General features: G+C 42.7%; 1 protein-coding gene across 2 annotated transcripts in view; it reads left to right on the top strand.

Annotated features, from left to right (window-relative positions):
* Positions 1–378: 378 nt before the first annotated feature.
* ATP6V0E1 (ATPase H+ transporting V0 subunit e1) overlaps positions 379–15,944 on the top strand; it is a 34,966-nt gene continuing 19,400 nt past the window's right edge. The window contains exons 1-2 of one of the 2 annotated variants that reach the window (XM_033432083.2): positions 379–565; positions 5,517–5,564. In XM_033432083.2, coding sequence (XP_033287974.1) covers positions 462–565; positions 5,517–5,564 — 152 coding nt within the window. In that variant the 5' untranslated portion in view covers positions 379–461. The remainder of the gene's footprint in view (positions 566–5,516; positions 5,565–15,944) is intronic. The other variant, XM_004272007.3, reaches the window with a different exon arrangement.

The raw sequence follows: 15,944 nt of genomic DNA, 5'->3' as shown, positions 1-15,944 counted from the left end.
TAATAATGAAAACGACTTCATAGGCTGTCGTGAGGTGTTTAAAACAAACTCAAACACTTAAAGCTCATGGCCCAGTGCCTGGCACACAGGAATTCTGAACAGAAACTTACTATTAAGTTCTTTATATGTTTGTTGCATAAGATAAAGCTGTAAATACCTACACTCTTTTCTTAAAACGGTCACCTTCGTATCAGAAAACTTTGCTGAGCCCCTGGTGACTTACCCCTACCTCTGGGGCTCTGGGGTGACTGATGTCCCTCCAAGGAGCAGGAGCCCCAAGACTGGCCGGGGGAGGGCGGGGCTCTGTCTCCCGGTCCCCGGCGGGGCGGAGTCCGGCGCGAGGTCACGTGGGGTGCGGGAGGCGGGTCTTTGCGCGCGCAGGTCACGCGGCCGGTGTTGACACTTCCGGGTGGGACCACAGTGAGGCGGCGGGGCAGGGGCTGGCACCTCCCGCAGCAGCCATGGCGTATACGGGCCTCACCGTGCCTCTCATCGTGATGAGCGTGTTCTGGGGCTTCGTCGGCTTCCTGGTGCCCTGGTTCATCCCTAAGGGTCCCAACCGGGGGTAAGTGCGCCAGGCCTGCCTGGGGAGGGACGCGCGGTGAGGACCCGCAGAGCCGGGCGGGGGAGGGGGCGATTCCGCACCGGTCGGAGACCTTGCCCGGGTGATCCTGTCCTCCAGTCAGGCCCCGACCCCCGTGCAGCCCCTCGACTTCCTTATCGCAGCAGCCTCAGTGTCTCCCGGCCTGAACGTGAGGAGGGTGACTTCCGGCGGACCCTCCTTCGGAAGGAGTTGTAGGGGAATTTTTTCTCATCACGTCTCTGTGTGGGGAGGGTGCAGTCGGAAATGGGTTTATAAAGACTCAAGGAGAAGTTGGGGTTCGTCCCTAGACGTCTGTCGCCCCTTTAGCCCTGCCGTCCACCCAAATGAGGCCTCGTTTGCCTAAACTTTAAAGGAACGGATCAAATAAATAAAACAGAAATTGATCTCTCTGCCTCACAGACTGTCGCAGTTGCAGAGGACAAGCTTGTGCAGCAACGTTGAGCCCAGGCCTTGCATCTAGTGGGCGCCAGGATCTAGCTGGGGCTTGATCTAGAGAGAGATTAATTATCAAAGAGTCGGAGGTATTGTTTAGAAACCCCTGCGTCATACCTTTCCAAGGGCTCTCCAGCCCTTGTATGTGAGTGTAACAAGCTCTTAGAATGATTGGTTAAGAAAGACTTTTTTCCCCCAGACTTCTTTGTTAGAGCTTTATCTGTTTTGTAAGTAAACTTTTTTTTTATTGTAGTATGAAACAGAGTCTTATCTTCAAAGGGGCTTTGGAACACCCTCTTTCTGGTTCCTCTTTGCCTTTTAGTCATTTTTTCCTCGGCGGCAAGATCATGTGGGGTGAAACTTAGACTGAAGTCACAGATTTGGGGGAACACCATCTCTTGTTTTATTCTTTGAAACGAATTGGTGGCTTCACAGTGCTCTGCATGCAGAGTAGACATTCAGTAAAAGGTTATTGAGTGGATAAGTCTATTGCCTTTATTAAAGGAAAGAAAATGCTATTACTTCCTTAATGTTTTGTGACCTGAACCCCTTTTGCTCTCTGGAATAAACTGTGTTAGACCTGTTACTTCCATCGAGCTTACAAGTAAATCATAATTTGTTTAAAAAGGAAAAATGGTGGATGAATTTCTGTCATTTCACTGTATTAGGTTCCTCTTCCCCACCCCACCCCTAACATCAGTTATATAGGGTCATCTTTCCAGCCTGTAATAGATGATTTAGAGTGTCAGAATTCTGGGGTTATTAAAACAATTTGTATTAACCAAATTTAATTCCTTGGGCTTGTTTCTCCTACTGGAATTAGAGAACAACATAGTACTCTTTTGTTGTGTTTCTGTCTTCAGCTGTTTCATTACCCACTGTCTTCCTTTCCAGCCTTCATACTCAGAAAGCATTTATTAATGTTCTGGTAGTGTTGACCACTCCTTTCTTGAAGACCCCCATTTGGGGCCCACCATGCCCAGCCTTGGGTCTTGATGCCACTGGTGTTACCCGGGGTAATGAAACGCCTCCAGTGGTCCATGGGCTACTCAGTTTCTAGCCCTAGTGTCACTATTCAGGTTTGACCTGCTAGTGATATGTTATCTGGATCTAATTCATAGCCTCCACCTCAGTCCTTGTATTTCCTGCTCTTGGCAGGATTGAGCAGGTCTTAAAACACTAGGTGTCTCCTAGGAGTTACTGTATTACACTTTGAGAAACACTGCTCCCGGCTGGATGATCCCTATGACCTTGGATAGTTTAGTTAACTTTTCCATGTTCCTGTTTCCTCATTGTAAAATGGAAATATTAGTACTGAATTAGTATTAGTTCCCCTTTACCTTCTGAAAAGACTGCAAGTGATTTTTTTTTTTTAAATACACGAAGGAGCTGAATTGATTCAAGGACTATGGTGAATTTTTAACACGGGAGAGCATTTCTGATTTGAAGGATTAAAAACATCTTCGTTAAGGAGCTAAGTAAAGGTGCTGTGTGAGAAGGGAAGAAAGGAGACTTTGCTGTTAAATCCTCTTCTCTGAGACCCCTGCACATCAGAATGCAGAAACCTGGGTGATTAGGAGGTTTTCTGGACCTCATGAAGCTGGGGGAAAAAGGGAGCAAAAGGGGAAAAACTCTTCTGAATCTATGTATAACCTAAAACAAGCCTCTTACTCTCATCTTTTCTACAACTGAAAAAGGGCTGGATAAAATGAAGTCTGTACCTGGAGTACTGGTTCCTGACCATTCCTATTTTTCATGATTCCCCATTCTCCTCTTTAGGAATCCACAGATTCTCTAAAAGCTTCAAATTTTTTCACAGTGGCTCCCTTAGCAGTAGTTGTGGGGGAGGGAATGGGGACAGAGCACAGGGATTAGTGTTACAGTTCAGTCAGCTCCAATTTTTTCAGACATAACATTTTTGAACATTCAGAAAAATAGAGTAGTACAGGTGTTGTATAACACCACCTAGATTCAATAATGCTGACATATTCATATTTGCTTTATATTTGCTTTGTCTATGAATCCAGGTGTGCATACATACATACGTAATTTTGCTGAATCATTTGAAGGTAAATTGCAGTTATCATGACACTTCACCCCTAAACTCTTCAGCAGGCAATAACTTAGAAGAAGCACATTAGGAACTGATATTTTAATGAAGCACATTAGGAACCGATATCTTAATTAAAAAATTTTTTTTCTTTTCTTTTTGGCTGCGTTGTGCCGTGCGGCTTGCGGGATCTTAGTTCCCTGACCAGGGATCGAACCCGCACAGTGGAAGCGTGGAGTCCTAGCCACTGGACCACCAGGGAATTCCCATGAGGGAGCGTTTGATATCGAACTATTAATCAAGTAGTACAAAGGGGCCTCAGCTGTTTCCGATCTCTGAGTTGGTCTTTTGGGGAAGGGAAAGACTGAGGGAGGGATGCCAGGTTGGGGCAGGGGAATGGAAGAAGAGGAGCAGAAGCTTGGGGTGGAGAAGAATAAACTTGATGTGCAACCCCCAATACCTATTTATATATGTACTATAAGGTACATGTTTTGAAGAATGTGCCTTCAGGATATATCCAGAGTCTGACCAGTTCTCACTACAGGCACTGCTACCAGAGTGGTCCATTGGTGTAATTCCCCACTAACTGGTTTTTCTGCTTTTCCTTTTGCTTTCTCTTCCCTAGTCTATTTCCACCCTGCAGAGAGATCCTATTAGAATTTGGGTCAGATTTTGTCAGTCCTCTCCTCAAATCCCTCCAAAATAGCTTCCCTTTTCCTTTCAGAGGCTACCAGATACCTCTGACCTCACTTCCTACGAGGCTGTCCTTGCTCAGCTCAGCCACACTGGCCTCTGTCCTCTTTGAATGCCTGATACCCTCTCACCAGGAACCTTTGCTTTGCTAAACTTCAGGGGTTTTTATCCCTTTTGTTCACTCCTCTCTCCCCAGAGCCTGGTGCATACAAGTCACTCTGAATCTGTTGAATGGACAAGCCGGTGTATTAACCACAGAAAATATATGTACACACACAGAATTTCTAAAGGATGAGTTAAACATAATATATATAGGAGTTCAGATATTTGCCCCCTGCCTTCTAGGAGATAGTCTTTCTTACTCTATGGGGTGTGGAGACCCCCTCTTTGGAAGTCACGCTTGTGAATGATGGGGGGGGCATTGAAAGGTGATAAGCTGTAGAGTGATGTAATGAAAGGCATATTTTAGAAAGATTAACCCAAGGTGATTGTAGGAATGAATGAAAGATTGTATGGATAGAATGAAAGGGAAGGAAGAAAGTTTTGAATCTGCCAGCAGTTAGCCAGGCAGACCTGATAAATTTTGATTTTAACGATGGGAATAGAAAGGAAAAAAATCCGCATAAGGAGAGCTGCTTCAAAGGACTAATCCACAGCATTTGGTGACTGAAGGTGCAGGGGAGGTATGAGTGAAAAGATGACAGATTGGAGGGGTGGGTCAGATGGGTGGAAATGGCAGAGCTTTTCTGGAGTAGGAGATTTAAATTTGGAAAGAGAAATGGGAAAAGAATATCATGAATTCAATTTTTTAAACGTTGAAATTCAGCTGATCAGAGATCCAGGTTTAACTATTTTTCAGACAGGAATGGAGATGGGGAGAGGTCAAGGCTAGAAAGTCATATTTTGGTAACACGGAAGAGCTAAATCGGACTCCACATTGGATCTGTTTCTTTGACTTTAACCTTTGCTTTTCATTGCTTTTGTTATTATAATCATACATAATGGCCTGCCTCAGGGAACCCTGTCCCTCTGCTAGCCCTGCTCACCTGTGAATGGCTGCAAAAAAGAAGAAACTAACACATCCCCTCACCGAGGCTGGTCATTCCAGATGTTTTGCAAGACTGATGGCCCTTTTACTTTACTTCCTCACCGCCTCTCCCTGTCTGTTCTGCCTTCTTACCTTACTTCCTCACCGCCTCTCCCTCTCTGATTCTATAAAAGAAACTGGCATCCAGACCCAGAGAAGATGGTTTTTCGGAGACACCGGTCTGCCATCTTCTCGGGCTGCCGGCTTTCCCAATAAAGTCATATCCCTTGCCTCAACACCTTGTCTCCGATTCATTGGCCTGTCGTGCGGTGAGCAGAGCGAGCTTGGACTCAGTAACATTTTTAGCAGTATAGTGTCATTTCATATACCAAATAGGGCAGTTACTTGGATGTCAAAGCTATTACCAGTACAGCCTTTTGTGTTCAGTTTCAGATGGGTTTGGATCAGACCCCTAAACTGTGGCATCAGTACACATTCCCTTAAATACAAATGTTAATGACTTCCGTAGAATTCTGCTGTGTGCACCCCAGGGCACCGTGCTGTCTCTGGTGTTTGAACAGATTCAGATGTATTTTCCTGGTTGTGCAATCCTTGCCAGGTTTGATCACCTGGGAAGGGAACTTAAACCTCCTGCAAAGTCTGCATAGTTTGCTAGTTATCTAATGCTTGCACTTTTTTTTTTTCTCCAGAGTTATCATCACCATGTTGGTGACCTGTTCCGTTTGCTGCTATCTCTTGTAAGTAGTTTTTTCCTAAAACAATAAGCAGTTATTCCTGGTATTTATCATATGTGTGAATAAAAGTTAAATAAGTGGAGCATGATTGTCATGAAACTTTACATTTTTGTTTCACTGGGGCTTGTTCCTGGTGTAACATCTAGAAATAGTATCCTAAGGTTGAAAAGAACACTTTTCCTATGTTCAGTATATATACCTAAGAACTGTACAGATGCTCAGTTCTTCTGGCAATACAAGTGTAATTTATTTGGCACAAATTTCAATCATACAATTAGCCAGAAATTGTCATCGTACTGCTTTATATTTTACTACTGTGAAGTATTTGAGCCTACTCATTTCGCTTAAATATCTCACTATGAAGCCAATAAAGCCATTCTTTATTATGTATTTATTTATTTTTGTCTGCGTTGGGTCTTCATTGCTGTGCGTGGGCTTTCTCTAGTTGTGGCGAGTTGGGGCTTCTCTTGTTGCAGAGCACGGGCTCTAGGCGCGTGGGCTTCCGTAGTTGTGGTACATGGGCTCAGTAGTTGTGGCTCATGGGCTGTAGAGCGCAGGCTCAGTAGTTGTGGTGCACGGGCTTAGTTGCTCTGCGGCATGTGGGATCTTCCTGGACCAGGGCTCGAACCCACGTCCCCTGCATTGGCAGGCGGATTCTTAACCACTGCACCACCAGGGAAGTCCTGCCATTCTTTATTATAACTTTTGTTTTATCTCATGAATAGAAGTTGAGCTAGAATTGTGATTGAGTAGAGTAAGGGTAATTTTTTTAAACAATTCATTATACACTGTATCAAAGTATGATAATAATTGGCATCCGTTCGAATAGATTATATAAACTTGAATGAAAGCTTTAGGATATGTGAGGTAATTTCTCAACATATATTTTTGGAATACTGTTAAAAATGGCAAAACTGCATTTGAACTATTATTATTTTTTATTTTTTTGAGGTACACGGGCCTCTCACTGTTGTGGCCTCTCCCGTTGCGGAGCACAGGCTCTGGACGCACAGGCTCGGCAGCCATGGCTCACGGGCCCAGCCGCTCCGCAGCATGTGGGATCTTCCCGGACCGGTGCATGAACCCGTGTCCCCTGCATTGGCAGGCGGACTCCCAACCACTGAGCCACCAGGGAAGCCCTATTTTTTTTTTTAATTAATTAATTTTTGGCTGCATTGGGTGTTCATTACTGCACGGGCTTTCTCTAGTTGTGGTGAATGGGGACTTCTCTTGTTGCAGAGCACGGGCTCTAGGTGTGCAGGCTTCAGTAGTTGTGGCTCATGGGCTCTAGAGTGCGGGCTCAATAGTTGTGGCTCGCGGGCTCTAGAGCACAGGCTCAGTAGTTGTGGCGCACAGGCTTAGTTGCTCCGTGGCATGTGGGATCTTCCTGGACCAGGGCTCAAACCCGTGTCCCCTGCATTGGCAGGTGGATTCTTAACCACTGTGCTACCAAGGAAGTCCCAGTTGAACTATTCTTTCTTTTTTTTTTTAATTGAGATATATTTCACATACCATAGAATTTATCCTTTTAGGGATTGCTTGTTAAGAGTTTAGAACCAGCAATTCTCTTTTCTTAAAGAGAACTTGCTAGCTTCCTGAGACTTCCTTATATGGAAAGCATTGGTGATGGCCAACTCTTGCTTAGTGCCCACATGTGGTAGGAAGCAGCATTCTGATCCTGTGATGAAAGACTGTGGCTCTGAATCTATGAATTTCTTGTATCCTGGGACTTTTGCACTAAGGTTTTTCAAAGAGGTTTGTGGGTATGAGCCAATTCTGGTTGTTGGCATAGATCAAAATCTGCCCGACAAAGAGTTATTACCATGAATTTTGGCTATCTGGCCATTCGGTCACTTGCTTCAGTGCAACTTGAAGTGTTTAAAGCTGAATCATATAGCACTGTAGAAGTTTGGCTAAATGATGATGATGTTGTTTGACTGCCTTGATACGAGTGCTTATGTGATGAGACTTTATGCAGTTGGCTTGTTTAGTCTTTTCGTTTTAGTTAGAAAGGTAAAAAAGAGGCCTTTTCAGGTCATAGCTCAGCCCCCAGAATGGAAGTCTGACATGTAGCGAATAGAGGGCATTCTTATCCTAGCTGTGTTTAACTCTAAAGAGTAAATGAGAAGCAGTACATGCATCATCAAGAATGCCTCGTTTAAGTAGGGGTGACTGAGTACCAGCCTATCCTACCGAATCTCCTCTAGAAATTCCAGCAAGGAAGCTCTTAATCAATCCAGGAGCCAAGGAGTGGTCCTGTAATTGAAAAAGCCTTTGTTTTCATTCCTTTGATCTCTGCTGCATGAGCAGTAAGGTTAGTGGTGGGGTCTTAAAAAAAAAAAAAAAAAGACAAAATTATTGAGCAGAGGAATGACTTGAGATTAAACCAAGATGAGGTTAAAATGTTTTGTGACTTTCTGGTCCTCCATCGTCTTTGAAATCTGGTTAATTTTCCTGTTATTCTCTCTTTTTTTTTTAATAAATTTATTTATTTATTTATGGCTGTGTTGGGTCTTCGTTGCTGTGTGCGGGCTTTCTCTAGTTGTGGTGAGCGGGGGCTACTCTTCGTTGCAGTGCACGGGCTTCTCATTGTCATGGCTTCTCTTGTTGCGAAGCACAGGCTCTAGGCACGTGGGCTTCAGTAGTTGTGGCACGTAGGCTCAGTAGTTGTGGCTTGCGGGCTCTAGAGCGCAGACTCAGTAGTTGTGGCGCATGGGCTTAGTTGCTCCGCGGCATGTGGGATCTTCCCGGACCAGGGCTCGAGCCCGTGTCCCTACATTGGCAGGCGGATTCTTAACCACTGCTCCACCAGGGAAGCCCCTGATACTGTCTTTAAAACAGGCAGGAGACCTGTCAGTCTCATGCCTCCTAACTTCACTTTCAAGTATAAAATAAAATAATTGGACTTGGTTGGAAATGGTGTCACTTTGAGTATTAGTGACTTAGTTGAGGACAGTCTGTGAGCCCTTACCTCTCTTGCTGTCTAGCTTTTTTCCTTTGTCCCAATGTGCTGGTGACTGCTCTATTGACAGTGGGTCAGTACTGTCATCGTTGTATTAATAAAGTTAGTTAGTACACAGTGTTCCAACATTAAATGCTTCTGGAGGCCATTTTATGGGGAAAATGAGCTGGGTGGTGTAGACTTTATACAATTGTTTTTTTCTTTTGTTTCTTTGAAACCTGATCATATATCCTATTTAGCGAAATATCTGCCTGAAGCATACAGGTGGAATTCAGATCCCAAGTATTTTACATCCTTATTCCACAAAGGGGTGGGATTTCTGTAACAAATTTAATTTGAAATTCAAAGGACACTTCACTGTTTGGCACTAGTACATATAGTTTCTTGAAAATACCTCATTTGCAATTAAGACACCCCCAAAGAAACTAGATTTCCTAAACAAAGTCATGTTTTGCAATACATTCATAGACTTTTGAATTGCCTTCTCTTTGTGGCACTTTTTCCCTCCTTCCAGTTTGTTCTAGTTCAAGGTTAGATTCTGCCAGCCGAACCTTGTTTGAGCTCTGAATAAATCAGGATCTCTGCCAGTACAACCAGCTTGTGTTGCTAGCTCAGCAGAGTAAAGTCTGAATGCTCTACATCTGGTTTCCTCTCTAAGGCACAAGATCACTTTTGTTTCTTAAGCATACAGGCCTTTTAGTTACTATTCTATACTTTCTGTTGGTCTTTGGTTAGTTGTTAATGTCGGGTTATGTTGTAGCTTACCCAGAGTTACAAAACTCACATCCTAGGGGTAAAGTAGAAATTTAGTGTTGTGTTGTGAAGGTACAATTGCTTCTTGGAAAACATGCTGTATCTTTAGCACTTGACTAATTGTAAATCTTACCAGCAGAGTGATATAGGAAAAAAAATGTTGACTAGGAGACCAGGAGACCTTGGTTCTGCTAGGCTGAATAATATTTGGCGTGATTATGTTGTAGTGTGGTTTGGTAAATTTTTAAATAAGATGCTGTGTGTGAAAACTTATAACAAAGGATAAGAAAAATATAGTATTATCAGTGATTTTTAAAAATAAATTATTTTAATTCAAAGAACTATATGTTACTTGTAAGCACAGTTTGCTTACATTGCCTTTGTAGCATTCATTTTATTGGGCCTTATTAGAGTTCATTCACTCAACTTATTTATTGTTAATAATAATATATACTAATAGTACTATAATGAACCTACTGTGTACCAGGCACTGGATATATAGCAGAAATATTCTGCCTGCCCTCTTTTTTAAATAAATTCATTTATATTTTTAATTTATTTTTGGCTGTGTTGGATCTTCGTTGCTGCGCGTGGGCTCTCTCTAGTTGTGGTGAGCAGGGGCCTACTCTTCGTTGTGGTGCACAGGCTTCTCATTGCGGTGGTTTCTCTTGTGGCAGAGCGCAGGCTCTAGGCATGCAGGCTTCAGTAGTTGCAGCACACGGGCTCAGTAGTTGTGGCTCGCGGGCTCAGTAGTTGTGGTGCACGGGCTTAGTTGCTCTGCGGCATGTGGGATCTTCCCAGACCAGAGCTCGAACCCGTCTCCCCTGCATTGGTAGGCGAATTCTTAACCACTGTGCCACCAGGGAAGTCCCCTCCCTGCCCTCTTCAGGGAGGGGAGACAGGCAGCAAAACAGAGAGCCAGTGAAGCCGCCAATCACTTCCCAAAGAGGTTTCCTCATCTACTCATTCTCCCAAACCCCTACTCTGTGGCTCCCAAATGAGTCCGCCTCACTCACTTCTCCAGCCCCCTAATGCTGCCCATCTCACAGGACCTGCACAGCTTTCAGACACTTTCCCCTACGTGTCTAGGAATTTACAGATCCACAGTTGAGCCCAACCTTGCTTTGGTCCTGCCTCTAGAGCCAGTTTGGGGACAGGACATGATTACCTCCCAGGCCAGGGTTCTTCACTTTGGTTTCCCACCAAGTACCCACAGCTAGTCAGTTTCTAGAATGTTCTTTACTATAGCATGCTTTGTTTTGTTTTTTAAGCTTTCTGTTTTTGGACTTTTAAAATTTACTGTATGCTCTCTACAAAAGTAGAATAATGTAATGAATGAACCTTCACGTGTCCGTCATCCATGTTGAAAAATTATCAACTCATGGCCAATCTTGTTACATCCCCACACACTTTCCCTTTCCACCCCAGATTTTTTTGAAGCAAATCCCAGACATCAGTTTATCTGTAAATATTTCAATATATGTATATCTCTAAAAAGTAATCATTCTTTTTTCAAGTATAGCCCCAAACCATTATCACACAAAAAAAGTTAATTCCTTTATATCATCAAATATCATTTAAATTTCTGTAGTTGTCTCATATACTTTATTTATATATTTATTTTACAGTTTGTTTGAATGAAGATGCTCATAAAGACCCTGCATTGCAATTAGCGATGTGTCTTTCAAGTCTCTATTGGTTTCTTCTCCAAATCTCTTTTTTTCCTGGCATATTTTAATAGAAAAAAACCCAGATTGTTTGCCTCATAGTTTTCCAGAGTCTGTTCCTTATTAACTGCATACCCATGGTGTCATTTAACATAATCCTCTTTCTTCTGTATTTCCTGTAAATTGGTAGTCATACTTAGGGGCTAGATCACATTCAGGTTCAATTTTTTGTTAAGTCTGTTTTATAAATGGTGTTGATATTTTCATCAGGGGTACATCATGTCTGACTTTTCTTTGTGTTGTTGGCATCACTGATGATGTTCTATTTCTATAACTTCTTATTTATTCATTAGCTAGAATATGTCCATAAAGATTTACTTCATCAACTATTTTGTCATTCAAATAACTGAAAAACGGTTCACAAAGAAAAGCTAGGATATAGGTGTGCTCTTCTCTCTGCTTACCTGTTTCAAAATAATAAATTGTTTCCTTAGCATCTTCCAGTGGTGAGTAATGATTTTTGTTTTGTGTTAGTATCATTATGATCTGATACAATTAAACATATTTGATGTATTTCAATCCAATATAATTAGTATCCCTTTGGTGTTCAAATTGTCTCACCTTTGGCCAGTAGAAGCACCTGTATATGACCTTCTGTTAGCTGGTTGGTGGGGTCTGTCTTCACCTCCAGCTTTGAAGCTCCTTCAGACAGGAAATGTGTTTGGCGTAGGTGAAATGTCTGTCTTGTCTCTCCATAGATTGGTAATTTTTGTGTGTCTCCTGTCTTGTTTGGTGATGTCTGCTAATAAAAGGAAATGGCGGCATCAGTCCTGGAAAACAGTGGGTAATTAAAATTAAATTTGTTCCTGAGATATGAAGTCCTCCTGCCCTTCCTCCTTTCAGCTTGGAACTCAGGTGGATAGCCAGAGGAAGCCATGTTCTGTTTTAGCTAATTTGCTTGTTACCTTCATGGGTTTTTCTGTTTGTATCTCTCATTTATAGTTGTCTGTGTATTCCACAGCTTTGTTACCCATCTTCCCCTAGAATTCAACTAGTAAGTATTTCGTAGAATACCTACTCTGTGCCAGTTCCTGGGTTTATGATAGAGAACCACGTCCCTGCCCTCCTAGAGGTGACAGTTCAGTGAAGGGAGTCAGACAAGCAGGTTAATAACAACAGTAGCAGCAAAGCTGTTCTTGATTTGTAATAGACAAAGTGAGAAGGTGCTTTAAGGAGCCAAACAGGGTGCTGTGATAGAGAACAGTGAAGGGGTGGGAGGGAGGGAGGGTTTATTGAGAGCGCTCACAGAAAGCCTTTTGGAGGAGGAGTCAGCCATGGGGGCAGCTGGAGGCCCGGTCTTCTGCAAACACGAAGGCACTGAGAGGTAAGGAGCTTGGCATGTTCTGGGAGGGTAGTGTGATGGGGTTTGATAGTGAGGCGAGGAGTGGTAGGTTTGGGATTTAGGTGAGGGCCAGGTCATGTAGGATTTTATGGGCTTGGGGTTTAGGTTTTATTTTAAGTAGATAGGAAATCTTTTCAGATTTTAAATAACGGAGTGATTTGGTCAGATGACCACTTTGGCTGCTCTGTGGAGAGCAGGCTGCTTGGAGGCCAGAGTGGAAGCAGGGCCACAAGTTAGGAGGTTACGGCATTCATTCAGGTGAGGAATCTTTGTGGTTTGGTCTGAGGTGGTGATAGTGAAGATAAAGGGGGTGCACAGATTTGAGAACTAATTTGGGAGTAGAATTTATTGGTCCTGCAGGCGGAGGAGGTGGGAGGAATCAGCGGTGGGTCCTTGGTTTCTGGATTGGGCCATTTCAAGATGGTGAAGACTTGGGACAGGACAAATTTCAAAACAAAACTTCAGTTGAGTTCGTGCGAAGATTGAGATGCCTGTGAGCCTTCTAAGAGACATCAAATGGGAAACTGGATATAAGAAGAGAGATTGGAGGCCATACGAGTGCATGTAATTGCCTAAGACAGGGGTTTTCTATGAGGCTGGCATCCAGTAGGTAGAGGCCAGGGATGCTGCTGAACATCGTACGCTGCACAGTGCAGCCCTCCTCCCCACAGTGCAGAATTATGCAGCCCCAGATGTCAGTAGTGCTAAGGTGGAGAAACCTGACCGAAGGGAAGGATGGCGAGAGAAGAGAAGAGAGGTTAGGGCCAAACCTGAGGAATGCCAACATTTAGGTGTTGTAGAGATGAGGAAGAGCCAGCAAAGGACAAACTCAAGCCTCCTCTGTCAAATAAGGGGGAGTGACTGGCACAAATGAGAGGGTAGTAAAGTCAGTAAGCATGCATACCCAAGCAGAAGGCAGTTCTTCGTGAGAGTGGGAGAGAATTGTCTGCAGGCAGCAGAGGGAGCAAAGAAGTTATTGATGCCATTGCCAAAGCCTGAGCTGTCTGTTGTAAGAATAAGCAGCCTTCTCAGCTTGAGAGAGCCTCAGGGGGGAGCCCGGCTTCAGTGATGCTGGAGTTGGGGGAGTACGAGAATAGAAGGTATGAGTGGCAGATCACTGACTAAGTTACAGAGAACACAGTGCAAGGGTTTGGGAGAAACAAAAGGGAGCGAAGTTGGATCGAGTGTTGAGAAGAGCAGAGCAGTCTGGGAATGGGATTTGGGTCATATTAGATGGTCCTGAGAGGTCTGGAAAATTTTTTTCCGGCAAAAATTGAGGTAAACAAAGATATGAGACCTGTTGAACAACTTCTTATCATTTACCTTATTAAGCAAGGACTTGGACCTAAAGGCTTTCCGCTATAGCCTGACCTTGGAGAGGGTTTGGCAGTTAGGCAAGACTGCTTCCAAGGGCCACCGGCACTAAAATGGTGGGGTCAAGCTTTGTTTTTGTTGCTGTTGTTTTGTTTTGTTTTCCCAATACAGATATCTAGTGGTCACTGCGCAATTTGTTGAAAAGACTTTCCCTTCTCCATTAAATTGCTTTGGCATCTTTGTTCAAAATGGTTTGACCATATATGTGTGAGTCTATTTACAGACTGTCTATTCTGTTCATTGATCTGTTTGTCCAGCCTTATGATAATACCACACTCTTTTGATTACTATAGCTTTATATTGAAATCAGGAAATGTAAGTCCTCTGTTTGTTCTTCAGGTTTATTTTGGCTATTCTAAAATAGCCATATACATTTTAGAATCAACTTGTCAGTTTTAACAACAACAAAAAAACCTGTTGAAATTTTAATTGGGGTTGTGTTGAATCTGTAGATAAGTTTGGAGAGAGCAAACAATATTGAGTCTTCTGATAATGAACATGGCATATCTCTTCATTTATTTCAGTTCTCTTTTCTTTGTTTCCTTCTCCTTACTTTGGGTTTAATTTGCTCTTTTTTTCTAGGCTGTTAAAGTGGAAACTAAGAGCATTGATTTAAACTTCCCTTTTTTTTTAATTCATTTATTTGGTTGTGCCTGGTCTTAGTTGTGGCAGGCAGGCTCCTTAGTTGCAGCTCGTGGGCTCCTTAGTTGTGTCATGGTAACTCTTAGTTGTGGCATGTGAACTCTTAGTTGTGGCATGCATGTGGGATCTAGTTCCCTGACCAGGGATCGAACCCGGGCACCCTACATTGGGAGCACGGAGTCTTAACCACTGTGCCACTAAGGAAGTCCCTCCTTCTTTTTATTCTTTTTATTTTATTTTATTTTTTTTTAATTAAATTAATTAATTTAATTTTTTGGCTTCGTTGGGTCTTCGTTGCTGTGTGTGGGCTTTTCTCTCTAGTTGTGGCAAGCGGGGGCTACTCTTCGTTGCGGTGCGGTAGCTTCTCTTGTTGCGGAGCACAAGCTCTAGGCACACGGGCTTCAGTAGTTGCAGCACGTGGGCTCAGTAGTTGCGGCACATGGGCCCTAGAGCATGCAGTCTTCAGTAATTGTGGCGTGTGGGCCCAGTAGTTGTGGCTCGCGGGCTCTAGAGTGCATGCTCAGTAGTTGTGGCACACGGGCTTAGTTGCTCCACGTCATGTGGGATCTTCCCAGACCAGGGATTGAACCCATGTCCCCTGCATTGGCAGGCAGATTCTTAACCACTGCGCCACCAGGGAAGTCCATCCCTCCTTCTTTTTAAATGTAAGTGTTTAATACCGTAACATTCCCTTTAAACATCACTTTACCTAGACCCTACAAATTTTGATGATGCTGTATTTTCATTTTCAGAATTGTGGTGTTTAATTTCCACGTATTTGGCACCTTTCTAGATATCTTATCAGAAGGTATATTATGTAAGATTTCAGTCTTTTGAAATTGGGATATATTTTATGGCTCAGCATGTGGTCTTATCTTGATAACCATTCCATGTGCACTTGAAAAGAATGTATATCCTCCAGTTGTTGGGTAGAGTGTTCTGTAAACATCAGGTCAAGGTAGTTCGAATCTTCTTTGTCCTTACTGATTTTTCTTGGTCTGCTTTTATTAATTACTGAGAGAGGGTGTTAAAATCACCAGCTATGATTGTGGATTTTTCTATTTCTCTTCTTAAAAGAAAGATCCTTTTTTTGCTTCATATGTTTTGAAGCTCTGTTATTAGGAGCATGCATATATATGATTGTCGTGTCTTCTTGATGAATTGACATTTCTGTCATTATATTAATAAGATATCAATCTTTATCCTTGGTAATACTCCTTAACTCAGTTTTTACTTTGATCGATAACCATACCACCTTTCCTATGCTCATTGTATCTGTGTCTTTATATTTAGAATGTGCCTTTTCAAAGACAGTAGGTGGCTTGTTTTTACTTTTTTATCCATTCTGACTGTCTTTGCCTTTTGCCAAATGGATATTCCTTATACAATTAATGTAACTATTGATATAGCTAGGTTTGGGTTCACTATTTTGTTAATTGTTTTCTGTTTGTCTCAACTCTTTTTTGTTCCTCTGTCCTTTTATGCCTTTCTTTAGGTTAATTGAATATTTTGAGTATTCTGTTTTAATTCCTCCAATGGCATTTAGCTATACTTTTGTATTTTTCTTTTTTTCCTTTATTTTT

Source organism: Orcinus orca, chromosome 3, assembly GCF_937001465.1.
Source record: "Orcinus orca chromosome 3, mOrcOrc1.1, whole genome shotgun sequence".
NCBI lineage: Eukaryota > Metazoa > Chordata > Mammalia > Artiodactyla > Delphinidae > Orcinus > Orcinus orca.
Note: the sequence above shows the minus strand (reverse complement) of the source record. Positions and strands in the feature narration are given on the sequence as shown.